Source organism: Battus philenor, unplaced genomic scaffold, assembly GCF_028537555.1.
Source record: "Battus philenor isolate CCGP_79_NKW_IND1 unplaced genomic scaffold, ilBatPhil1.0.hap1 SCAF_17, whole genome shotgun sequence".
Lineage (NCBI taxonomy): Eukaryota > Metazoa > Arthropoda > Insecta > Lepidoptera > Papilionidae > Battus > Battus philenor.
Genome location: NW_027181679.1, coordinates 10,415,769 through 10,443,073, shown reverse-complemented (window position 1 = coordinate 10,443,073; position 27,305 = coordinate 10,415,769). Strand labels below are relative to the sequence as shown.

At 32.8% G+C, this 27,305-nt stretch overlaps 3 protein-coding genes across 4 annotated transcripts in view; 1 reads left to right on the top strand and 2 right to left on the bottom strand.

Annotated features, from left to right (window-relative positions):
- The window catches only part of LOC137920085 (serine/threonine-protein phosphatase 2A 56 kDa regulatory subunit gamma isoform-like), a 75,609-nt gene extending 67,800 nt beyond the window's left edge, over window positions 1–7,809 (bottom strand). Inside the window, exons 1-2 of one of the 2 annotated variants that reach the window (XM_068763320.1) lie at window positions 7,721–7,809; window positions 7,408–7,461 (exon numbers count right to left, since the gene is read on the bottom strand). In XM_068763320.1, the coding sequence (XP_068619421.1) occupies window positions 7,408–7,461; window positions 7,721–7,738 (72 nt within the window). In that variant the 5' untranslated portion in view covers window positions 7,739–7,809. The other variant, XM_068763319.1, reaches the window with a different exon arrangement.
- A 1,693-nt stretch (window positions 7,810–9,502) lies between these two features.
- Window positions 9,503–16,005, top strand: LOC137920060 (dynein regulatory complex protein 9). The gene is made up of 7 exons (XM_068763292.1): window positions 9,503–9,515; window positions 10,750–10,918; window positions 12,238–12,384; window positions 13,179–13,284; window positions 13,742–13,936; window positions 14,284–14,415; window positions 15,817–16,005. Exons 1-7 carry the CDS (start codon window positions 9,503–9,505, stop codon window positions 16,003–16,005), a joined length of 951 nt encoding a protein of 316 aa, XP_068619393.1.
- An 841-nt stretch (window positions 16,006–16,846) lies between these two features.
- Hph (HIF prolyl hydroxylase) overlaps window positions 16,847–27,305 on the bottom strand; it is a 36,007-nt gene continuing 25,548 nt past the window's right edge. The window contains exons 4-7 of the mRNA XM_068762776.1: window positions 20,971–21,110; window positions 19,639–19,755; window positions 19,468–19,529; window positions 16,847–18,900 (exon numbers count right to left, since the gene is read on the bottom strand). Coding sequence (XP_068618877.1) covers window positions 18,869–18,900; window positions 19,468–19,529; window positions 19,639–19,755; window positions 20,971–21,110 — 351 coding nt within the window. The 3' untranslated portion in view covers window positions 16,847–18,868. The remainder of the gene's footprint in view (window positions 18,901–19,467; window positions 19,530–19,638; window positions 19,756–20,970; window positions 21,111–27,305) is intronic.

Below are 27,305 nucleotides of genomic sequence, written 5' to 3'. Positions count from 1 at the left end.
AGTTCTTTGGTATATTATTATACATGCCAGTAATCAAATTTCCTAGCACAAGATCATACTGGTATACATACTGATATTACTTGTCCGTTTATTGTCCAAGAATACAATAAACATATGGGAGGAGTAGATCTCATGGATAGCTTTTTGGGCAGAAATCATATAAAAATGCGATCTAAAAAGTGGCATTTGCGTATTTTTTTCATCTATTTGATCTTGCTATTATAAACTCTTGGATTGATTGTAAAGAAAATGGTCAAGAAAGTGATGAACCTAAAAAGAGTCTGCTTACAATGTGGCCGATTCAGAAATGAATTGTCCTTTGTGCTATGCAACAAAGGAACCACCAAAGCAGCTAAAAGAGGGCGTCCTGGTACCAGTGTACTAGAAGAAGAATTACAATCAAAAAAAGAAAAGGTTCTCCAGCTCCACCACCTCCAAAAGACGTAAGAAAAGATGGTGCTGAACATTGACCAAAAGTAGGTGGGTCACCCCGGTGCAAATTTCCCAAATGTAAAGGCTTTTCTACAATTTCGTGTAATAAATGTGTCGTCAATTGGTGCTTAAATAAAAAAAATATTGTTTTTTTAATTATCACTAAGAATAAAGAAGACTAAGTAAACAACTTTTTTTATTTATTTAGTACCGGGCTAAATATGTGAAACTGCATGATGATGTAAATTTCCATCATATTGTTTTTTAAATAATACATATTTTTATTCACACTAGGATTTTTTTTTAATATTTTTCCTTTAATCTAGAGCATTAATTACATCACCCTGATTTATTTTAAAAAAATAGTAAAAATCATGCAAAGAAGGGTTAAATATAACATCGATAGTCTAGATTATAATAGTTTAAATAACAGCAACGTTCAATATCACGGCATCCTCCGTGTTGCAACGCTTTGGTATACTGCAATAAAATTCCTTTGCCCAAATCTGACCACGTTGAAAAGGTTCACGGAAACCAGTGTGACAGAAAGCGCTGGTCGTTATAAAATATTTTAACGAATTCGCTAAAATTTTTAGACCACATGCCAGGTACGTAATTATTTAAAATTTTTTTTAATATAAATACCCAACGGACAATACATCACAACAAATTAGCTTCTTAACAAAAGTTTTTACAGGTGGCACGTACTGTGTATAATCGCATACACAAATACAAATGAAATAAAATCATTTATTTGAATTGGCATTTAGACGCACTTTTGAATCGACGATCTGATGAGTAGAGCTGTTTAGAAATTATAAAGATTTATTATAATAATAGTAAAAAAAATAATTTACCGCGTGCGACTGTAAATAAATTACATGCACGCGACTGTACTATGCTATCGTTGTTGCCTTGATACGCTGACATACAAAATAAACACAGCTCTGTCGCGACAGACGCACTATCTCCGCAAAACACGTTACTGCATAATCACAAATAGAAACCGAAGGCAAATACGAAAACCGCACGATACCAGAACATAAATCGTATCGGCAACGTAAATCGTCAACGTAGTGTCCAGTAACGACTGTGTTGTGAGTTCGATCCTTAAACCAATTTCCTTTATTATTATTTACATGTTGGTTATAGATATTTACGCTAAATCTTTTACGCTTATTCCATCACATCGCATAGTGATCTCCCTGAAACTCTTTAGCAATGCAACAGGTCAATAAATTCTGACAGTGCAAAGTATGCAGAGACAGATAATAAAAAATAATTAATGTTATAATGTTGTAATCGGTTTTGAAAATGCCCTTTATGTCTATACTATCATTGCTCTATTTACAATCTCTCTAACCTTTGGTTCTTGGATAGGGTGCACGGTACATAAATTGATGTATACATACGAGTTATACATCCACCAATTTAAAGCTTTTATATTTTTATCAATCATCCTGTATATGATTGTAAACACGAGATGTTAATTTGATAGTACATATCACCATCGTATGCGATTCAATAACACCACTAATTTCATTAACTACAACATTCCGAACTGGAACACAACTGTTACTGTCTGACCAATCACAATTTACTGGTACCAACGTATTCTTATTTTGTTTCGTACTTTACGGATTAGTGATTGGTGTTTTTTCTCTTGTAAAAGGTCATTTATACAGGGTCCTATTCGCCATTAAATATTGGATTAATGACAGTTGTCATAAATTATGTCACTCTCTTAAGGGCGCCTTAGTATTGTTACAATAAATTCCTGTCTTCCTTTGAATTATCACCATGCAATAAATTTAGGAAGTTTATAAATAAAAACTTGGAAAGAAATCCTATTACACTGTGAATATTTTTTTAAATGGCAATGAAGCCGAAGAATCAATTGTTCTACTAAAATATTCTTAAAGTGTCCATCAAAATCCCTGTCCGAATTTGTTATGGACTGTCAGATATTTAGAAATGTAGTTGCGTGAAGGATACTATTGCACACTTTGAGCTCCCCTATGAAATAACAGTACACTTCTCACATCTTATGTACATCTCTTCACGAAGTGCAACGAATAAATGTCATTCAATGTCTCAAGGTGATGAAAAAGAACGCAGTACTGCAAATTCTAAAGCGTATTAACCCCTCTTATTAACTTGGTTTCGTATACGCAGTTTCGTCTGCAGATAAACGACTTAAATTTATTTTGATGAGCGCATTCAAGGTCCTTGCAGTATATTTATTATGCGCACGATTGAATAATTACGGTTCATGAAGGTCCCTCCAGAGGGGCCTATCCCTCCTCTCTTCGTGCGTTTTTAATATCAACAACATCAGCTCTTTCAAAATTCGCTCTCAAATTTATTTATAAATTAAAATAAATGTCAATTACAATGGAAAAAAAGGACTTATTAGACAACTAGCTATATAAATTATATAAAATGATTTGTCAGCAACAGCCCACTAGGTAGACCGAAGACATAATGAAGGTTATCGGAAGTCACTGGAAGCATGCAGTGCAAGACAGTGGGCGTCATTTGCTGGAACAAATGAATTATGCAAAACTCATCGTTTATATATTAATCTAATGTAGAATATATTTTGGCACATATAACGAATATTACTACGGAATGTGAATATAATTATATATTCCGATCGCTGTTCTATGCATTGTTAGCAGCTTATTATTATTATAACTATTTATTGGTGCGAAACCCAGTAAAGAAAAAGGTTAAGAGAGGTTTCTCGTTATGCAAGTACCTACACTTAGAAGTTTTTGAGAGTCTTATAGTGGCTAATGAGCAAAAAACAAAACAAGGTGGACTATAAAAGAAGATATATACGATATTATACGATTATACATAACACATAACATAATTTTTTCAGACTTTGCATTGTTGTGAACATTAAAGTTATTTCACATTGAACATACGGCTCAACAGGTTTATATTACAATGAAACCGATCACTATTGCTCCATCTTCCTGGGATACACATCGACTGTAAAAATAATTTTCGACGAAACTTGACCGGATAAAGCCATTCGTTTTGTCGTTCATTATGCATTAAACTAAGAGCGAGAACTACTTGCAGACTTCGGAGTTTTTTTTTAAATTTATATACTTGTTTAGTACAATGAAAAAGATGTAAAAGCATACTTATAGTAATCATCCTGTATGTGTTGATATTTTACGTTAGGTTAATGAGGAAGGAATATGGCAACATTAGAGAAAAAAATCCTATTTACAAAAACTCAACAAATTACAAATGAATGTTTAATAATTCTTTAATTCCCATTAATATAGTCGACTCTACTAAAAAAGTTTTCTTAGAAATTAAATTATAAAGGCGAGTAAGCCGAGGAGTGCCGCAATTTACACTGGACTGCTAATTGAGTTCCATTTGCGATTCTAATATAAAAATAACTCTATGCAAAATGTTTTCATTTGCTTATTTAACAAGTTATTTAAGGAGACACTAATAACTTAATAAATTATTGTTATTCTAATGGGCGTTACCGATATGCCAAAATTATAAATAGACAAACATTTTGTGTACAAATATGTACAATCGTAAAATATTTTCGGGTCATAAATGTCACTTCAAATTCTCTTGAAAAAGATTTGTTGCTATACAATTCCCAAATATTATTATATAGAAAAGAGAATATAAATACCACGTTTAGTTAGGATAATCTTAAATATTCGTTTCTGTCTTTGTCAACATTAAAAAAAACATATTAGCATTGATAATCTGTTTCTCGTATTTCTGCATTCGCTGTCCATGCTGCGAAACTTGAAACTTACTTTAAACAACCGTTATTGCCTCTATCTATCGAACTGCTTTTTTTTGTTATATTCTATTTTACAAGTACGTCAAAATGCAACGAATAGCCTTCTATACCTATACATATGATTGGTTATAGGCGTAAAAAGCTTAATTTATAGCTCATTTGGCATCAAATTAATGTATAATACACTCCAAAATTCAATGGTTACAAAAATAATAAATGACGTAATTAATATAAATAAACACGTTTTCTAAATTCGGATCACTACGTATTAAAATTAATTATTGTTTATCTGTCCTATCTGTCCACACAGACTGTTTAACCAGATGTATTTTGCTTACCACATTCCAATAAAAAAATGTAACATATTTCAGAATGATCACTTATTATATATGGTGATTTTAAATAGGTCAAAAACAAAAGTTTTTGCTGATAAATGATGTACACGTTCATCCCTTTAAAGCCTTTACACCCATAACTAATCTCCATGTACAAATATAGTTTAGATTCAAAATAAAACGTGACGTAGTAATTACATTTAACATTATATTTAATCTATGTTTTATGGTCTTTGATAAAAACTACGTAATACGCACTTAGCTCATACTCAGCATCCTAAGTAACATTTAATCTGTGTTAAAAAAATTTGTTGACAAACAATTTTACAGGAAACAACATGTTGTCGAAGTACGTTGAACTTGTTATTTGTCACTAGAAATTTGGCGATACAAACCTAAGAGTGAGGGGTAAAAACCTTAAACATTTCCCGTATAACGTAGCGTCAAATGTATTAATAATACTTCTGTATGGTAGTGTCCAGAAACTCTAGTTTTAATAAAACTTAATACACAAGAAAACTACACTTCACATATGCATACCGCACACCCACTGTGTTAAAAATAAAACACAACGAACGAATTTAGGATAAATGAAATATTTATCAAATGTAATAATAAAACGTTTTCTAAGAGCGCCGCGTTAAAACGCACGCGTCGCGTCGCTACCGCCGTTTTGTCTGACTCAAATAGAAGTGCCAAAAGCATGTTTACTAACTAAACTTTATATTATTGACACCTCGATAATGATACGCACTATGACAAAGACTTAAGGTTCATTATCTAAAGACTTTTTTTACGATTAAATGCATACGAAACGCAATTAAATATACATCGGCAATTACGCGTTACTAAATATTGTGTTTGAAGAAAAATAAAGTCGATTTTTTCCTGTAATGCTAATCGATAAATATGTCAAATGCAATTTTTAACACAATTAATCACAAAATATTATATATAATTTTAGTCATCCAATTAAATATGTGCAAATATTCGAAACATTGTTATATAAAAAGGCACTTTGTTTTATTTCTTAAACTATTTATCCTAAGCTCTTAATAAGTTTAAAAATAAACATAATTACCACAAATTTATTAAAAAAACAATCAACCATATGAATTTAATTATAGAAAATATGTATAAAAAATTACAGTTTATTGTGTGAAAAAAGAGCATTTTAATGAAATAATATTGCATTGGGGAAGATCTGGAAATATTAAACTCAAGTAAGCTGCATCATAAGCCATTATTTATTGAGACACTATCTAGTAACATAATAAGAATAGGTATATAAAAACCACAATAGATATAAAAAATACATCTGCGGCCTACTTTTTACCAAAACTAAGAAATAATAGAGAATTGTTAGAGCACCTGTAGCAAAAACATGACTCTGAACGGAGATCTAGGCTTGTACTATGGTCATTAATTATGAATGTGTTATAAATAGGTATATATTTTAAAGTTTTATACCTATGTTGTGCATAATATTTTTTAATAATTCTTCATACAAAATTCAATTTAATAATGTTAAATAATGTTTAGTTATACCATCATGATAATTTGTCTATGGTAATAGAATGCATATTTTGCAATTTTTTTTATTTAAAACAAGAATTTTTAGAACTCTCAGAATTTTTTTTAAAAAATCTGGTGGTTATCAGAAAAAATCATAAAGTTTATTAGGCAACCAACATTTGAAAAATCATATATCTATCTCAAAATCTTTCCAGTTTCTAAATGCCTACAATAATAACCATTTAAAGGTAAAATTTTTGATACTAATACATGTTACCTGTTAGCCAGCACCTAAACATAATTATTTATACATACAATTTCATAATTAAAATGTTCTAATATCCAATTTCTGTTTATTACATAGAAATGGTCTACATTGCTAGTTAAGTACAATAAGCCTTTATGCTTATACAAATTATGTTTACATATGAACAATGAAAAATTGCATTAATTCTTAATGAAATTAAATGTAATAGGTACATAGATAGATAAAATTTTAAGAACTTAGATAAAGCACTTATAAATAAAGTACACTGTTGGTCTAATTACACAAATTTGTTTAGATGTGCGAATAAAATCCTGTGTACTTTTTATAATTTGAATTTATTATTAAAGATGACTATTCTATTAATCAAATTAATAGGACAACCACTGCTTGTTATTTTTTACATACTACTTTTTTTATTAAGAAATTTAGACAAGTGTTGGGAACAGGGAAAATAAGCAGTAACCTAAATAATAAAGTATATATAGAAATAGAATAGCTGAGCTAGCTCATTTTCATAATATAAAATGGAAAAAATAATAACAGGCCACCAATGTTAAGAGAAATATAATATATTTATGTAAAATCTAATTATAACACACTTTCAGGTAAATATTATTACTGAATTGTAATTTTATATAAGTAATTATATAAAAGGAAAATGTACTATTTTCCTTTTATATGGATTATTTAAAGAGCATTAGCATTAGTTTATACTAAATTTTCGGCTAATTCTTAAACGAAGTTTTATTCTAATTAATTTAAGAAGATATCACATATCTCTGTTGAGCAAATTTGAATTTAGTATATGTAATAATAAATATCGCGAAAATAAAAACAATTATTATTAAAAGATTAATTTATTGCAATATTTGAAACTTCGCTGGAACTGTACGGAATGTAATTTATTATAAAATATATGGTGATTGTCTCGCATCAACTGTCAAGTATGAGAGCCGTTAAAAATTTTACGATATGGGGTTTTTTACATAACATGTTATGCTAAACATCCGCAGACGTTAATCTAAAAAAAATAAAAGAATAATTTTCAATTATAAACAACTTACCTCAGTGTCGCTATCGCCGTTTTTGTTTTTATCTATTTTAGTCTTCATCGCCTCCTGTGAAAAAGTATTTCTCACTAAAACTTTCACACCACCAATATTTAACGCGGTTCACGATTTAACAACGACTTTACACGCGTAAATTATGCAGAAACACATACCATAACCGAACTGACACGGCATGCCATAGCATAAGTTTATGAGTGAAGCGTATCGCAGATGCCGAACGCGTATGTTATTATTTCTATTCCACCACTATTTACTATGTTATGTTTTCGAATAAATGCTAAGTCGCTCACTATGTTTCTAAACTCACCTTTTCTTTTTCAGGCATAATAAAACTAGTAAACAAAGCCTAAAATACAACTTAATGCTACTTCCATGAAGTTAGTTTTCGTAAATCAAAACTGCTCTTTGATTGGGCGAACGTGTCACGTGACACCATTGACGTTTGCATTGCTAGAAACAGTGATGTAAACTAAAATCGATAGAAACAGGTGATCGATTAACAAGAATACACAAATATCAAATGAAAGTAAAGAACATCAATGATGGAAGATGATAAAAAGAGGCGACAGTATATTTAAATCTACGAATAAATGTGAATTAATGAGAATTACTTTAAATATTTTATACAGTTATAAATAAACAGAATGTCTTCCTATTTGATAATGTACGCAGTATATTAATTTTACGATTTAACACTGGTATTAAATCATTATATTTTAAAAACATGTTGTCAAATAAATGTTAAACTTTATTAATTATCTTGTTATAGATAGTTTAAAAATTCGGATTGAACACCTTTTAATCAATAACTGTTTTATTGAATAAAATAATAAAAAAGATCATGGTGTTATAATAATTTAAAAATCTTTGATATAGCTTGTAACGATGTATCCATATCGTAGAAAAAATGCAAGTAGCGATACTGAAGCTTGGGATCTAAACAATGAGCAAAAAATCTCTATAAAAGTACATAGTCAAATTGGAACAAATAAAATTGGAGAGGTATGTAATATATTTCATTACATTATAGCAATCCATCTGAAAGATTTTTAATTATCGCTTAGATTTCCTAAGAATGTTTAATTTTTGGCAAAATCTGTACACACAGGCATAAATAACATTTTTGTTTACACTTCCAAAAGAGATTTGAATTAATATCCTTTAATTTAAATGTTTTTGTGATTTTAGGATGGTGAGAGCCAAGAAAATTTGAATAAAAATTCTGATGAGTAAGATCAATAAATGTTACGATAATTTACAACGTAACTTAAAACTACAATATAGTCTAGCTAGTAATAAACATATCTTGCAAGAATTCGTCCATGGAGATACCATCGCGACATCTGTATAAAACGTTAAAGATTTCATAAGTACTACTTTTTTTAAACTAGAGGTCGCTGTAGCCATTAAAAATGTATTATTCGCATAGATTAGGTATTAATAAGACAAAAGTAATGTTTAAAATTACGCGCTGTGCCTTTTAAATTTTTGCTTAAAAATGTACCACAATTGGATTGACATTAAAGGTTTGGCATTTTACAAGGCTGTTAGCTGTTCAATTTGATCTACTAATCACAATGTGAAAAATACTTTTTATCCTTTTGAGTTGTGCGGGCCGGTGAAAGTGACGGACAAGTCTGGTGACTGTCAGTAATATAAAATATTGGGAGGCACTCTACCATTCATATTTTTTTTAAATATTATAAATAAATATTATTGTTTTTTTATGACATCCTTCTTGCCTGTTTTTTACATTAGTTTTAATCGCCTAAAAGTAATTCAAGAAGCAAATTTTTGTATTCTTGTATGAAAGGGCGCTTAATTTTGTTTTGTCCGGGACTCGCTAAACCCTAGTAACTGCCCATGGTTTGGATTTCGTTTGTTTGAAGTCTTGAACGTCATGTCCTTTAAAGTCATATATCACATATCGGTAAGCATCACCAAATTTTCAAGCTTTCTGCATTCTTTAGGTTAAATCCTTTTTTCGCGAATATTCACTTTTTGATAATTATAATAAAATCATTATTCTAGGTTACCATTTTTAATGGCATGTTTGTTTGCAACTGTCCTGGAAGATGCTATCACTACCATGAGGATTTTAGGTAAGGAATACTGTTTTGAATGTTCAATACATAAGACCGGGGTTGCGTAGTAACGCCCTCGTTTTCTTTGTTATTATAATGATAATTGAAACCACAAAAGGAAATGGGAATTTTATCGCATTAGTTTATCCAAACAAGTTAAATAGGACAGTTACTCTAATTAACGCATATGTTTTAACAGCCTCTCCTCCCTGTCAAATCTTTATCCCATGAATTCGAAGTCGACCTGTTTTTTTTACAAAAGCACAATAATGGTTACTAATCTTCTCATACTATTAATTACAATAAAACACTTGTATACAATATGCAATTGATTATAAGTAAAATAAATTACTTATACATAACTTTATGTGAAAACTTGTAAATGGCAACGAGTTTTATTAGCTATTAATTAATGTATATTGGCTGGTGGTGTTCTAATAAATAAATATTAAAATCGTCATACGAGTAACTGCAGTTCAAACAGAAATTATTTATGTAACCAATTTAATAAAGTTTAAAAAATGTTTGGTCTTAACTATTACGTCGCTAAAAACAACATCGCAAAACTACTGTTAAATTGTGCGCATTAACAATCTCAAATTTTAAAAAGCTCCAAATAATTCCGTAGCAGCATAAATTACCTTTCTTTTTTGCCCCAAAACTTTCAACACTGTCTTAAAATTGAACACCAGTTCAAAGGATTTATCCAGTTAAAAGGTTTTATAAACCAGTGTGTTTTATTGTAATTTCGGATATTATCGAAATAAAAATTAGCAACTTTTATTTCTCCTGTAAACGCTAATGGAATTTTATGTATTGATGTAATTTTAAAAAACTTTTTAATAAAAGTTGTAGTTTTTTTCATTTAATTATTAAAATGTATTCCGTTTATATACATTTGAATACGATAGTTTTGACACATAACATTGATTGATTTTTCGATCACCTTATTATTTGATTGTGACGCTTTTGAGAGATTTGAAAGTTAAATTTTTGCGCATGTTTAAATATTTACACTTGCCATCATCAGACATGATGGTGTAATAAAACGACATTAGCCAAACTACTATTTTTGGCGCACTCTGCAAAACAATACAGTAATATTGTTTAGTGGGGATTCAATCCCCCACTAAACAATCCCCGGGATTGTATCCATCTAATTGGCTTTCATTGAATTAGAGGCGAATTGTAAAAAATTATGTAACAAACATATTTTTTTATGTCATTTACTAAGAAACTATATATAATTTAGCGGAATGCAACAACGCGCTTCGTGTTACGAAAGCAATGGCTGACATGGACGATCTGTTAGCAATAAAGTTTTCCGTTCCCCCGGCGAAGTATGTGGACCCTCTGGGAAAAATCAACCCACGAGACCTGGGCCGTGAACAGTATAAGCTGGATAAGCTCGAAGCGGATAGGTTAGCTTAACGGTGTTTTTATTACATCATCATCATTATATCATCCGAAAGACGCTGACTGATAAGTATAGGCTTCCCCCGGAGGTCCATAGAGTTATGGTCTTGCGCCCGCATCCAGCGCAATCCCGTGACCTTGACTATGTCGTCGACCCATCGGTTGCGGGGCCTGGACTATCCGCGCCGCGTCTACTTCCTCGTGGTCGACACCTTGAGAATCTATTTGCCCCAATGGCCGTTGCACGAGCGACGTTGCTACGCCTACTGCAACTTCTGACAAGCAATTCTTCCAGCTATATCCGTGACTTTGGTTCTTTTGTAGATCTACCTATTTATTTTCTTTACAATATAATAATTCATTTTTAAAATAAATGTACATAAGCATACTAAAGAAGATAATCTTATTTTCAATTTGATCTGTATACGCAAGCAATCACTCATCGGTATTTACAATTTTTTTAACACCAACATAGTCGAGGACTTGTAATATACATAGTACATTATATCGTGAGCAGCCGTTATCACTATAACATTGTGATATTATATTTGCTTAGCGAATGCTAAATTACATAATTTTTGTCACAACTGGACCTCCTTCAGATTTGTTACACTGTAAATAGTTGTACTATTTGACGAAGGTCCTATTTGCATTTTGAAATTTCATTGTACCAACTATATAAATTATAGGCAGATTGATGCATGCCTTTATAATGTTTGCTCTAATATGTATTATATATCTGAGGGATTCTAGAGCCATCATGTCTTGAGGTAATAACAACACAATTCCGAAGTAGGAGTGTATATATTAATTAAAGCTTCGCCCGTGTTCATACGTATGTAAATAAAGAATTACATTTCTGTGGAATTGTCCTTTTCGATGCGCCGGTGACGATGACGTAATGTTGCTCCTATATGCCTATTAAAAATGTAATTGTAAAAATTCCAGAATAGGCTTAATGGCAAATTTTTGTACCAATAAAGTACTTATCTTTCTCTCTTTATTCATGTAGTAAAACAGTTAGTTATTATCTTTATAATGTTGTCACTATTAGATGCTATTAATATAAAAGATTTCTCTAAAAAAGAAAAGATAACAAAAACTAATTGTTTGGTAGGTTTTGGTTATTGCATTTTTGGTATCTTTACTTCGAATTTTTATCTTCGAGTTCTTGTATCTTATTAAAACGTAATTAAAAGAAAAGGGGTCAATTCAAATAAAAAATGAATAGCGACTTGAAATCTCAGAAGGTCGAGGTTTTCGGCGAGTAAATTTTAGTATTTACGTAGCTTAATAAATTACTTAAGAATTAACCACTTTTTAGAAAGCTTCTACTCGATGTACTCACGGCGACGTACTCTGACTTGACGCTGAAAAAGAATTACCACTCACTTCTAGATCGGTCGGCGGAGATGGTCGAGTTCATAGAATATTATTACACGCTGTTAGAAGACGAGGCTAGGAACCGAACGTTAGTCCAATTTCAATTTTATTGTAGGTTAAGTCACCAGCAAAACTTTATTTTTATTTTTTACTGGCTGTCCCAACAATCTGTAAAACAAAGTTAAATATTTCAATTCTCATTTATGATTCTTATTTATTGATCAAAGGCGAAATAAATACATTTTGTGATCGATAAACACTAACCGATGCAGCTGTTAAAGAATAATGTTAGTTTTCAGCGCATGAACGCATGTCGAACGCACGAATTTCAAAGTGAACTGTCAAATGCATAATTTCAATAGTTATACTTGTAAAGTTTCCGCACAATTTCCTATTTTTCCATTAATCTAAACCTATCCTAGTACTTTGCAATATAAAGTTTTTAAAGTATTAGTGACCTAGATAAAAAGAATTTATTTTTATACTAATATAGTTTATTTCCAGATGGATCAATCTCTTTTTAAAAAATTACTGTTGTTATATGTTATAATTTCAAGTAAAACATCAAAATGAGTATATATTTAATATATATGTAAGTTAATAGTTATGGTTAATTCTAAGGAATCCTGATTAGACCTGGCGGTGCTCTTTTATGGGACGACTCGTGTCAAACCAAAGCGCTAGACAACTTTCTACTAACGCCATCTATCAGCGCTGTCCGAAGTTTGTGTTCTACTGTAGTGTTTCACCTACATTAAGTAATAAAAATGCGATCAGTACAAAGAAAAATACAAACATAGTCTTACTAACGATATATTTAGATACAGAATGCTTGGTCTTAAGATGGTCTTTATGAATATTAAGTTATTTTAATTATTCCAGAATCCGCCGAGACTTGAACAGACAAATTCGGCAGCAGCGTGTCCACGCGAAAACAGTGACTTACGACACCGACTTGGTGATTGTGAGACTGAAGACACAAGTTGAGGTAACAGCAAAGATGAACACGTAACAAATATCGATATTTTTTTTCTCCATTAATTTTACTTTAACTATCACCAAGCCATGTTGCTAAGATTTAAATGTATATGTTTCATGCGTAATAATAATGATATTGGACAATAAAGTAGTGAACTACGACCCATATCATTTTTCTAAGAATACTAGTAATTTAAAGGAATTCATTAAAAGTAATGCAATAAGGATATTACTATTTGTTTAAAACAACTCTTCCTGGTATTAGTGGTAATGGTTATGCCTCCCTTGGTAAGTAACAAGGTCGCAGAAAATCCCTGGATATGGGTAGCGTAAGACCAGTTATTGTAGATATCTTTGCAGGGGACCTATGCCTTACAATGGGCGTCTATCAGCTAATATGATGATAATGTATATACATAGGCTTCCAGTCGTTCGCCATACAACTGTGAAGCTACGATGGGTTACAGGACGCGGCTTTGAACGCGGAGATCCAGTCCCGGTACATCGGGAACTGGGAGCGTGCTCGCTCAGAGCAACACCAGCAGACCATCGCCGACGACGAGCGCCCGCCCAACACCGTCATCGAGGCCTACAAGCGACGCCTCGACTACGAGCAGCGCGTTCACACGGAGTTTGAGCTGCTCAATAACATTATCATTAACGTATGAAACTGTCAACACATCTATAGCATAGTCACTGTACTACTTTAAATGTAATTTTTACGCACAGGGTGATTGGTATTCGGTGTAAATGCTTTAAAGAGGCTCATTTATAGTTCCTTTATCAGTGGTCGGAATCGATATCGGCTCGTTTATCACAGGAGTCACCAAACCACAATCATTTTAGAAAGCAGTGTTGCTAGAATTTCTGTCGCCATTTCTCACAGCGTTAATGCTTTATAAAGTATTGGTAATGTAAATCAGAGAAGGCCGAACTTTGACTTGATCGCTTATCATTGGCCTAATAGATTATTTAAACGACCAAATGAACATACAATTTAACTTAACAGGAAACATTGGAGAAGGTTGAAAGTTGGATGAACAAGTACGACAAGGATATGGAGGGGATAGACCTTAAGATTCAAATCAAAAGATCGGATTATGAGAACACCCTGGAGAAAAGGATAGAACTCGAAGAGACGGTAGGATTCAATTTCTTAACATTTTGATGTTCATTTTTAGAGGACAAATCTCTGTCGAGAAAAGTAGGCGGTTTCTACAAGGCGAATAGGATGTAGATATTTAGGTGTCGGTCATATTTTACTATGAATCTTTAGCTGTCACAATTGAACATACGTATGTTTATTGTGCAATTGTTAGCCCGTGAATCCCGACCATATACTAAAGAGAGAATATATGCCTTGTTGTCGGACGACTGACTTCAAGTGACAGCTAGTGTAAAAAGGTCGTCACACGATCGTGAGAGCGCTTACTATTCCTACAGGTGTAAAGGTAGCCATAAAACTTTATCAATAACAACCATGCACACAAGTCTTTTATTTCATTTACTATAGGGATGTGCTTAAGGTTCTCTATTCCTAAATATCTTAGGAATGTTGCCAGATGTTGGAAACCAAGTACCGTAGTCGTTATTGCACGGAGAACAGATAGTTTCTATATTAGTCGTGCAAAAAGGAAGTTACTCTGCATTTTGCCGATCGTCAGTTCAACTCGGCCCCTCATGCCGCGAACTTAGACTACTAGGTCTCGTTTGTATATATTGTTAAGTGTATTACAATGTACATGCCGTGGAATACCGTATACCATTATTTAATTTATTTAATTTAACCAAAGGAGCTTACAGTGATAATTAACTTATGCTGTTAAAATTCATCTTGTGTTGAATTTTTTTTAATTTTTTTTCTCATATATAAATCTAGTCGATTTAATGAACAAGATACGTGTGCATTCCTAGCTGTGAACCAAATTGCTTGCCTATGTTGATATTAAATATTTATATCAACATAGGCATATATATTATCGTTTACATTAAGTTGATTCGTTCGTTCTGAGACAAGATAGAAGCATCTGTAATAAAGTTCCTGAAGCAATTTTACATTTATTCAAGAAATTTAATAAAGCTCATGTTAAGGAAAATTATATTAATAAAGTATATAATATTGAAGATTGTATAATATTAAACATTTTGATTTTCACGATACGAATAGAAGATTTATGACATGAAAAATTGTAAAATAGGCAATAAAGAGTAAAGATTGGATTTCTTGTCGGATTCTTTTTGATTGAATCACATTTTGAACCACGCCATTGCCTGGTTTGTATAAATTTCGAACCAGGCAGTCACTGCATATGAAGAAAATTAGGACCAAAAACACTATATAAATATATATTTAATTGTACATTTATTAATATCTTAACATTTGAAAGGTTCATAACAAAGCCTATGCGAAAGAATAAACATTTCTTTTTGTCTCAAAGAAATTTCCTTCGGTAATATATTATATGCACTCTAAGCGAGTGTAAGCACTGTAATGATCTCCAATCAATAGTTAAATGTGCGTTTTACATAATTTTGTCTACAGATCGAGAAGCACGCAACTCTTATTAAAGACTGGATAAAGTTCAAAGAGGACCGTGAGGCCGCGCGCCTGTACCGCGAGAAAATGTTCAAGGCGGCCGTGATCGTGCAGGCCTGGTGGCGCGGGCTGCTGGTGCGGCTCGCTCTCGGTCCTTACAAGGTCGCCAAGAAGAAGAAGCCTGCGAAGAAATAGATCAAGACACATGTCTGCTATTTTTCTTATTTTGTATTAATTGAAGCCTGGTGGACCCGCAGTGGATTATCACGATTGATTACGTAATCTAATGCTCCAGTCCAGAATTTTAAGACCTCAGCGGCCATCTGTTCTGCGCGCTTTGTCGCCTACCTACTGCCACTGCCACTTCAACCGTCAATCCGCTGGGCTATATCAGTTTCGTGTAGGGATATTCTCATTAGATCTGATAGAGAAATCTCGACGTAGCCATCTATCTTGCATTCTTCATATTCATTTATCTTCCATTCATCTCCGTGGATCCTTCAGGTGATAATGGTAATTCATCATTAAGCTGATGTTCGATGCCGCTAGCCTTTTCTCATAAAACAGCTTCATTGAAGTGGAATTCTCTTTTCGATTTAGGCTTGCGGTTTAGACCTCGCTCTAAAATCTCATCGAAACACCAAATCATCAAGTCAATCATACAAGTTAGAAACTTGTATACGAAAATAAAATAAAGATCGTATATTATTTAATTTGTATAATGCTTTATTTAAAAAAAACTTTAAATTTAAAATCTAGTCCAGTGTTTATTTTACTTTTAATTGTATTTATTTATTAATTTATTGTATTTAAATATTTTTTTAATTAATATGTTCTTCTAAAATAAATTAATATGGTAATTTTTTATTATTTAGTTTCTTGTATCAGCCAACAATTACTGTAATGGCCCTTTACGTGTTTGTTAGAAGAGTGAAGACTATTTAAAATAGTTATTCAGAAATATTTCAAACGTATTTGACACTAGGATCATGTTGCAATAATTTTGTCGACTCAATGGTTGAATAAAAAGTATGTATCAAAATAAAAATTTATTATCAGCTGTTTGCACCAATAACAATTTTTCTTCTTAAAATGTGTTTTATTTCAAACTCATTATTACAAGTAATTTTCCTCAATTCTTCCTCCATCAATAGTATTTCCGCTTAATAGAATATAATTAAATAAAAACGTTTATAACCATGTAAATAAAATTATAATTGTGTACACTTACAACAGCGGACAGCTGATGTTTCACATGTCGATTTTCGTTTGCTAAATCTTGAATTTGTCCAAAAGAGATAGATGTGCTTAAATAACAAGTAACATCACAAAAATAACTCGTCGCTTTCAACGCTCACACACACAAACGTACACACCAATTACTATAGGAAATGAATTTATTAACAAACTATCTAATGTTGTATAAAATTCAATACTATCACTTGCAATGCATGCAAGTTAATTTCTATAATATTTCCGTAGTGTCTTGTTACATGATATATTGTGATATTTACAGAGTTAATATTATCCATTATTTAAATATTAAAATGTAGATAACACATATGTAAATTATGGATACATTTTTGTTCATGTCATTATATATGTATGAAACATCGAAAACGAGAAATTCATAATTTGGGATGTTCAGAATTAAAAGCGTCTCCGAAGAACCTCCATAATTTATTAATGTGTTAATTTTATATACAAAAAATCGTTGCGTGTGACTAAACATATCAATAAATAGAACTATACACGTCCATAATGCTCCACGCACTATTATTGAATTCAGTCTTAAACTATCATCTGCTTGCTAATGTCACAAAGATTTTAAATATAAATATTTTACATCTACCCACCATAAGAAATATCTTAAAATATTTTAATTCGTGAGTAGTTTGGATATCGCTTTAACAATTCAGATTTTACCTTTTGTAAATTGTAAAGGTAATTATAAACATAAAAAAATAAATTAAAAGAAGGCCCGGATAATTAAGGTGCAACAGTTTTAAAAAAAAAACCATCTTTTGCCGAATTAATATAAATATATAAAAATTATAATTTCACGTCAAATTAATATGTGGTTGCGAATTTTTATATTGCTCAAACAATAAAATTTTGACAATATAAACATCACATTGATCAATAAAAAATTATTTAAAATAATAAAGGTGGACACCAAGATATAATACTTTCGGTTACGTTTGAAAACGCACTCATAAAATTGAACAAACTTACTTACTAATTATATAACTAATATATTTTCTACGCACAACTGAGGACACCAGCAATGGAAGCGAAGGTCAAGGACTAAATCTTTGACATGTTTTCTTGAAAAGTATCATCAAATTTATGTTCCATAAATAGATGACTTGTTTAACTTCAATAAAAGAAAGATATTCATATTACTATATTAAAAAACCTCAAAGATGGCAGTCTACGAGAAATAAAATTACAAGTAAAAATCCCATTTGAGAAACAAAATAATCCCATATATAACTATTTTTTATAAATATTATAATTGAATTGAAATAATTATTATAATTATGTCATAACAAAGAATTAATATTTTTGGAGGTCAAATCGTTTTTCTTAAAATATTTCAATTATTAATTAAACAATAATAATGATTTGATGACATAATTGTATCAGAATATACACGAAAAATATAATTTTATTGTTTAAATAACTTATCAGACTTAAAAAAAATTTAAAGGCGCCAAAAATGGCATTTCTTGAATAAAACTGTAACAACGGTTTTACATTTTATTGCTCGGAGACTGTGAAATGACCTCCGCCAACATTGCGCCGATGCCCGGACCACAAATGACTCGGTCCGTCGTGTGGTAAAACTTGACGCTGTCGCTTGCCGGCAAGACACGAGTGGCTTATTTACAGAGGAAAATAAAGAGCTAGATAGAATAGGAAAGATTTAGTTAAAGATTTATTGTATGAAGTGACGCATCTTGCCGGGAAGTAACAGCGCGGTGCACGTCGCTTACAAAACTATTGCTTGGTAGGAGCTCAGCGGTCGGTGCCGTGACGCAGTCCGCGGCCGACGTCACTTGCTCGACGACGGTTGGCCACGCTCCTCTGCAATGAAACACTTGTTAGTTATTGATAATCACAGATGGGTGGTAAGGTTCAGGAGTAGAGACCACGGTCCGGCTAACGCTAGCGTACGGCGTCCACCCACAATGTGGACACACACACGAGCTTATCCAGGTCGTCGGAAGACGCTGGATGCATTCATTACCAACCGGTCCTCTTATATATGGGGGAGCCCAGTGTCCAACACTGGACCTCTTGTGGCTAAATGATAATAATAATTCAGAGATCTGGTGTATAAACTTTATTTATTTATTATGAAACAATTAAAGTATTCTTAAATACTGCACCTAGATTGTATTAATTGCTAACAGTCACTTAAATTAGGAGCTAAACCTAAATATAAACTAACAATTAGCTGAAAATAAACCAGTGACAACAATATGAATTATTATTACATCTTATTACAGTAGGTATTAAAATATTTAATTTTGTGCATTCTCTCCTTTTTAATTTCCAAAAATATATGTAGTAAAAATGTCATATAAAGTGAAAATTTTGGACGGCAGCTACTGCTAAAGAGTAAGAGAGTAGGGAAGAATTAAAACTTACTAAAGTGTCTGAGCGCTTCTTCCCGCTCCTGCGCGTCGAAGTACCACAATGTGATCGCATATCTGTAACAACATAAAATTGAATATTACGAATGTATTCATAGAACACATTTAGAAATCCTTTGCCTCCCAATTATGCGTGAAACTCGTCCAAATAAGTAATATAAATTACCTCGTGCTATATGCGGGCTGGACCTCGTGTGGGTTCCGCCGGTCTGACCAGAAGAACAGCATACGATCAAAGATGGGCGCTATGTCCGCTACCTGGTTGGTGCCTTCGGGGAACACCCTGAAAATTTATATTCATAAATAATAAGTATTTTAGTATTTTTTGGTCCTTTCACACAGGTAACCTTTAAGGCTTTTATTTTGAGTCTGTATCATTGACATAATCGTCATAGACGTTTTTCACTCGTGAAGGAAACATTCATGGGATACACTTCTGTTGCTGGGGCAACGAGAAGGATATGCCGGACTCTTACCGGATAAAACTCAATGTTTTCTCTGAGGCCTTTTGTTGAAACTGTGAGAACGCTATCGGACACTACAGTAGTTTTAATGATAGCCCAACGAGTTAGAGTAGAGCTGGAGTTCCCCATCCGTTATCACGCAGACGCGTGCAAGATTAGCTCGCGGGGCCGTTACAGCCTTGTTAAGGAGGTTGGAGGAGAGTGTGGAGCGTCACAACCTCAGCAAAGATTATTTTCGTTCTATATAAATGTTCATATAGAGTTTACGAGTCTCTATTGTTACTGGTACTTCGTAGAGTTACAATGGCTTGTGTATTTTTCGACGAAGATAGAACTAACATAATGTACTCAAAGGAAACATAATAATAGACATTTTACAAATTTCTAAACAAGTTTCTGATTTCAAATTCAAAAATTCTTTAAACCAATTATTATACATTATATCTGCTATTGACGTAAGCATGAGTCTACCGCTTGTTGGAATGATAAATGCTTCAGACATGAGGTGAACAGGGAAAAGTAACAGCGGCACAATATATATTTCGCATGAATTTTTTAATAAACAGTTGAATAGTCTGTAGGCGATCATATTCCCAAGGTGCGATCTTCTACGAAGTTATTTAAAGTGTAACACATGAACTTAGCACATGAACGTTATGACAATTTTTTTGAATCTAGCAAAAAGAACTTTCTGAAAATTATCTGGGATTCTATTGTAATATTACCTATTGAAAGATTTACTAACTTAATAAAGTCGAGTCTACATCGTCATCATAATTTCAGCATTAAGACGACCACAAGCCTCCCCGTTATATTTCTAATAGCACAGGTTAGAAACGGCTTAAATTGTCAATTGACAACCTTTGCAAATTCGTCTATCCTTGTTGGATGTTTTACTTTGCGCTTGCCGATCTGTGGTTTACATTCCTGAACCTTAAGGCCCCGGTGGCAATTTATTACTTCCTAGGTATATAAAATTTGCTATTGCTTCTTGTATTTACCCAGTTCTGTCTGTAGATATTGTAAAGACTTACCTCAACAGTCCGCCACATCGTTTGACGTCCCAGTCGAGATTGAGGTAGTAGATGGCGGTAATACAGCGACCGTCCTTATTGGGGTTGTCCACGTGCTTCACGTAGTGACTACCTGAACCGGGGTAACAGGCCACCATTGCCTGGAAAGACGATGTCAAAATGAGTGTGAAATTAAACTTGCTGACTTATCAGTATGATATATTTTTCTTCTGGCGTTTTATGTTGTAGTGCCCAGTGTTTTAAAGTAAATATAAGTAGTAAGTCGTGGCAAGCCGCGAACCCAATTTCGATGAAACTGCACAAAGGCAACAAATGCAAAAATACCAAGTAAAATTTGTTATAAAAATACATCGAGTTAAAATTAGACTTTTTAGTTAGTTGAGAGAGGACGAAATTTAAAACAGAAATATTTTTTTGCTCTTTTTTTACGGTAATTTAAAAAAAAAAAACTATCTTTCCATAGATTTTCATATTTCATAGAATTAAAACATCGTTAAAATTTTTGTTTCTAATGAATATCGGTATTCATAACTTAATTGTTAGGAAAACCATGTAAATATTTATAATGTTGTACAATATCAGTTCGGATATGCGTGTGATGGCTAGCTGGCTGGCCAAAGTTCGCCGGTTTAATGTCAAGATATCATAATACATATGTATAGTAGTTATATTGGCACAACATTCGATACGGCCGGGTAAGTCTGCAATCAGCGAGTGTTAAAACGTAATTTTATTAAAGTAGCAGCAATTCAAATAATGTACTAAAATATTCGAGAACATTTTTTCTTATCTCTGTATTATAAGTAAAAGTGATAACTACGGAATGTTGTAATCTATAAGGATTAAGAACGATTTTCTATTCTCGGGTATAAATAATTATATCCTGTAAAAAGTGTTATCACATTTTTCTATAACGTAAGCACGTCATAAGTAAGCATGCAAATTCATAGAGTAAATTATTTATTTATTACTTTAATGTATCTTATAAATATATCATCGCAATAACAACACAGTATAATTAGCGGTCTTATCGCATTCCAAGATTCCTTACTTTGGATAGATCGTAAATTATATTTTAATAGAGGGAAGTGAACTGTTAAGGAAAAAGAATTTTACTTATTTATTTGAGGAACAAACTAACAGTTACACAATTATTACGACAAATAAGAAACATTAAAAAAGTATAAAGGCTTAGCTCAAGTCGTTATACATGGATTACATATATATATATATATATATATTTGCTAAAAGAGAAAGATAATATATCGTCGTCGACTTTTCAGCCCTTACACGCTCTCTGCGAGGCATATGCCTTTCAGAAAGATATCTATGGGGGATACATCATAATCGCAACACTTGGCCAGCGGTTTGGCGATCGTGTGGTATTATGGTACGCAGAGTGCGCTGTTGCCTATCCTGTGTAAACTTGTTTGTGAGTAGTGGCTATCCCATAAATAATACATGTGTGAAATATATATAAGGTTGTATTCGGAATAAGTCGGAAAAAATAATTAAAAAGCAAGTCGCTTCACCGCGCATTGTCCTTAGCTTCCTATATTACATTGTGTATAGTTTAATTAGTAATAAAATAGAGATAGATATTATATGTAGAAACATAATAAATGTACTTTGTTCCCGACTGATTGCTTGAACCTAGTATTCGTACATATATATAATACTTTACCGCTGGCGATTCTGATATATTCCGATAATTTAATGACACTAAAATCGATGCTAATTACCGTAATCAGCTTGCAAATATTATTACTTTATAATTAATCGATTTCATTTCACGATAAAGACATATATGAATATTATTACACTAGAATAGTACTTACGTTGTTTCTGGTTGCTTCCAGAACACGTATTCAAAACGAAACCGGTCTGAGGACTTGCAATTGCAGATTTTAATTATCGTCCTAGCATATAGAGTTAATGTAATTAAATCGATTTTTTTGATTTTGATATGTGGCCAGCAGAAATGTAGAGAAAACGAGTTGTTGGTGGGACTTCTACAAGCGATTTACTCATCCATACACGGGTCGATCAAAAATAGAATAAAGTGTATTAGTTGGCAATAAATAGATGATACAATCATTTGCATAATTTCGAGTCATTCGAGCTTCCTATTAGTTAATTAATCTGGACTACTCTCTCTGCTGCTGCACAAAGAGTATTTTTAGGGTTGGTGTCCGACACTATATTCGATTTTTTACAGCTTTTTGCGTGGCATCACTGATCCGAAATCCGCAAGATAATAAAATAAAAGAGCGCTATATATTTTATTGTTTCTGAAGATGTTAATGCTGTTAGCCCTAAGGCTGTTACAGCTCCATCGGTACTAAGTTCACGGAGCGATAGGGTCCGTGAACTAGATTTAAAACTGGAAATTAAAAGCTGGTGGGGCGCCTACCAGTTGCACGGGGACGCTCGCACGTTGTTAAGGCTCTTCGCGGTAGAGCTTTGACGGGGTGTGTTGCGGGTTAGTACGGCAGTGTAGACCACAAGCGAGCCGAAGAGAGATCCTGATCCAACCACGGTTTGCCCACGTTATTCGTGGTTAGGGAGCGGGCGGCCGCTCATTAAAAACGAGTGTTGTAAGAGCCCTATACAACCGGGCGGTGCCCTCATGTGCAACTATCCGTGTCAAACAATAGCACGAGGCAATATACTACTAGCACCATCTATCGGCGACGCCCCAAGTAACAGCGTTCTGACTTATAATACAAGAAACAAATAATTGAAAAGTAGCAGTTAAGTTGATTAGCAAGTTGAAATTTCAGTGGCCTGGCATCATGGTTAGGAAACTTGGAGCCTTAAGTTTTTGAAATGGAAACTGCATCGGAAACCTCAGCGTTGGATGTCGTCGAAAGGCATCGAATTGTCTCTTCTACCCAAGTCTATTTCTGTTTATTTTTGCAAACAAGAAGTACCACATAAATATTACTATTACTTAGATATAAGTTAAAGGCGTTGTAGTAAATTTACCAGAATAGTAACACAAAGTATAACATCTCAAGTTAGGAATAAATACAAAGAGAGACACTTTTTCACCAAGACGATAGAGATATGCTCGAACAAAACAGACCGAGTAAGTCGTTCCAATGGCTATTAGCTTGGCTAAGCTATCGCTCTAACTGGCTTTATCTTTGTACTTAGCGAAGAATGCAGTCCACTTCCGGAACTTTAATTCGACGTGGAAGTTTAAACGTGTACGCGATGTTTGTTCTCGTGCATCTCTACGCCGGTCACGTCGCTGCGGCATTAGTCGCGTGGTCACTGATAACCATCGCAACGCTGTGGGTGGCATTGTCGTGTTATTATCCAACGCGAATAATCATTATACAGAATGATTACTTTATTTACTTTATTGGAGATAGACAGTAACAAAAGGCAGTAAGAAAGTACAAACTTAGAAGCTTAGAAATATAAAATTAGTTACAGTTGTTACCTCATAACTATCTCACTGAGAACATATAATGATTTATAGTCAAACAATTAAAAACATTAATAAATAGGGGTCAAAGACTATAGTTAATATATTTATATAATGTTTGTTTACATATTTATATTATGGTTTAAATTGCATTGTATGTACTTAATAATTTCAAACGAAATTGTTTTTAAAGGATACGAGAGAGCACGAGAATATATCAATATCACAAAATTATATTTTATATTATTGATATATGATTGATTATAGATGTAAGTTTTAAAGGGTTCAATGTATAGCTCATTTTTTGGCAATCCTGTCAACATTAGTATTTCGGAACAAGCTATATACAATTGAGTAGTTAATTTAGAGTTTCAACCTCATGTACTAATTCAGTGTATCACTAACTATGGAATATTTTTACAGGGAGATTTTTAGTTGTAACTTAATAGGGGTGAATGTATAGCTTTTTTTCCTGACAATTAATGTTATCATACATTAACACCCTATCCGAAAATAAATGGTTTCAGAAATAATAAATACTGTAATAATAATGTAGTAAGAAATAGGTTTTCGGATTATTACATATTAAAATTAATTATTTTTTACTTATTAGTCATTCTGCCTTTTTACTGCCACAGCTTATTGGCCATTCGCATTTTAAAAGAAAAATAAATTAATATAACATATTTCAGAGCGATAAGTTTATAGAGGGTGATAATAGAAATAGGTACATAAGCTTCAAAGGTTTTTGCTGGCAAGTAGACTACATTCATCGCTTTATAGCTTTTAGAGATTATCAATCAACCTGGATTATATTTCAAGTTGTGAGTGATGAAGACTTAAACTACCTTTTTTGGAGTTTTATTGTCGTGGAACTTAAACTAAAGAACCAATGAAAGTATATTACCCAATGAAATATTCTAGGGCAGGGTTAAAACTATTTTAGGCAACTTATTTTAGGCGACTTCATGTCATTTTTAATAATAATTTTAACAAAATAAATAGACGTGAAATTCTATAAATATGAAATTTACACAATAATTGTTTATTTAAATTACATAAGAGTTTCAAAAAATACCATATGTTAATTAATATAATAGAACTGATTTTTGGATTTTGTCCACCCTCAAAATTAGTTTACGTTTATATCGATCCAGGGAACCCAATTTAACCCCAAAAGGTTGGATAGACCGTTTTGGGATTTCCTTTTCTACAATGAGTCACCTGTGGTATACGCAATAACCTATAGTGCGCCAAAGGTAGCCCGTGGATTATTTTAAAGCCGGAGTACACGAGAACGTAAAATTATTTGATCCCATTCCTATAGTATAAACACTGTTTCCTTTGTGATTACTTGGTATGAAAAATTGGTAATAAGCATAGGATATATATTACTATTATTATTATATAACCCGCTGAGGTGTGGACTAGAAGATTTGTTTTACTGATTGCGTCGTAGATGAATTCTACTAAACTAAATAGCGAAGAGTTTATTCCACAATTCGTGACTTCTAGACAATGCCCACATTAAAAGTCAAAATAGCTTCAACACGTCTAAATGCTCGCCGCAAACGTATCCTAAAGCCACTTAAATCATAATATTATTGAAGTCAGACCGAGTACTTCCCCGGCATTCACAATGGCTGTTTATTAATACTGGCAGATAAACAACTCGAGCAAGCCGTACTGCGCCAACTGATGTACCTACAAGGCCCTGTAGTACGAGGCGCATTTTGTTTTCACGTGTTCGTTTTATTGAGGAAAACGTACGGAAATGGGTTCTCGAAGTTTTACTGCATTTTTGTGATATAATGCGCAGTGATATCTTTTGTTAATTACTTCAGTCAAATTTTCTGACGTAATACATTGATAGCTGTTTATGAATGCTCTTCCTCGAGTTTTTTTTTTGACTGGATTGTCACTGCTATCCAAGTGTTATATACAGATTGTACGGGACCGAGGCGGCAGGACGCAGAGAGCGCCGCAGATGCATCAAGTTTGATATAACTCATTGCTAAGGGATATGTCTTGTTGACGAATTATCATCTCTTCCGCGATTCTTTTCGGTAGCGTGTACGGCCTCATTTTTATTGTTCGTTAAAGCTCGCTTTCGGGGTACTGGAGATTCCTGTACCCTCATACCATAGTATTGCATGTAATAAACGATTTCATTAGTCGACAGGGCCCTTGTAATTGTATAATTATAAAATCACATCTTTAGCACGAGAAGTCATTGCCTTCAAGTCGAGAAGAATTATCGGGGGGATTAGTTAGCGAAATAACCGCTGTTGTCAAAATGCTTTCGCTTATCTGTCAATCCATCGGTCTACGCATGCGCAAAAAATGTTATTCGCATGACAAATAATTTATTACGGCGTTGGTGTATTTGAAGTTGTAAGCGGATAACTTTTAAAATAAACTGTGTCTATCTTTCATCAAGCGTTTTAATTTTCGTACTTCAGCTCGTTAGGTGTTGTATCTAACATTGCCTACCTAACCTATTAAATTCCACCCCCAGCCACATTTAATACTAAAAATGAAGTTAATGCGTCATATTTCAGTGGTCACTGTAAACAGGTTGATTGGAAATAGTTCTAAAAGCTTTTCAAATGACCAATACCCGTTTAAAGTAAAAACATATAAATTTCATTGCGTATTTTAAGGTTTATGAAACCGTATACAAACTTTTTTATAAACAAATTTTGTTTATACCTACGATGTATAATAATTCCGTTCTAAAATTATAGCGAAAGTTTCGCAAAGCACAAAGGCAAACTCACGGTTAACTGAATAATTTTCCTCAAACATTTGCAATTTGAGCGCATAGGTATTTTACTATAAACGTTTTAATGTTCGTGGAGAATTCCCCCGCGGCAAGACGAAGACTGGTTACATGCAG

Coding starts and splice junctions, on each gene's coding strand:
- LOC137920060 (XM_068763292.1), top strand. Junction 10,919..12,237: donor GATAAGCTCGAAGCGGATAG/GTTAGCTTAACG, acceptor ACCACTTTTTAG/AAAGCTTCTACTCGATGTAC. Junction 13,937..14,283: donor TCAATAACATTATCATTAAC/GTATGAAACTGT, acceptor TTAACTTAACAG/GAAACATTGGAGAAGGTTGA.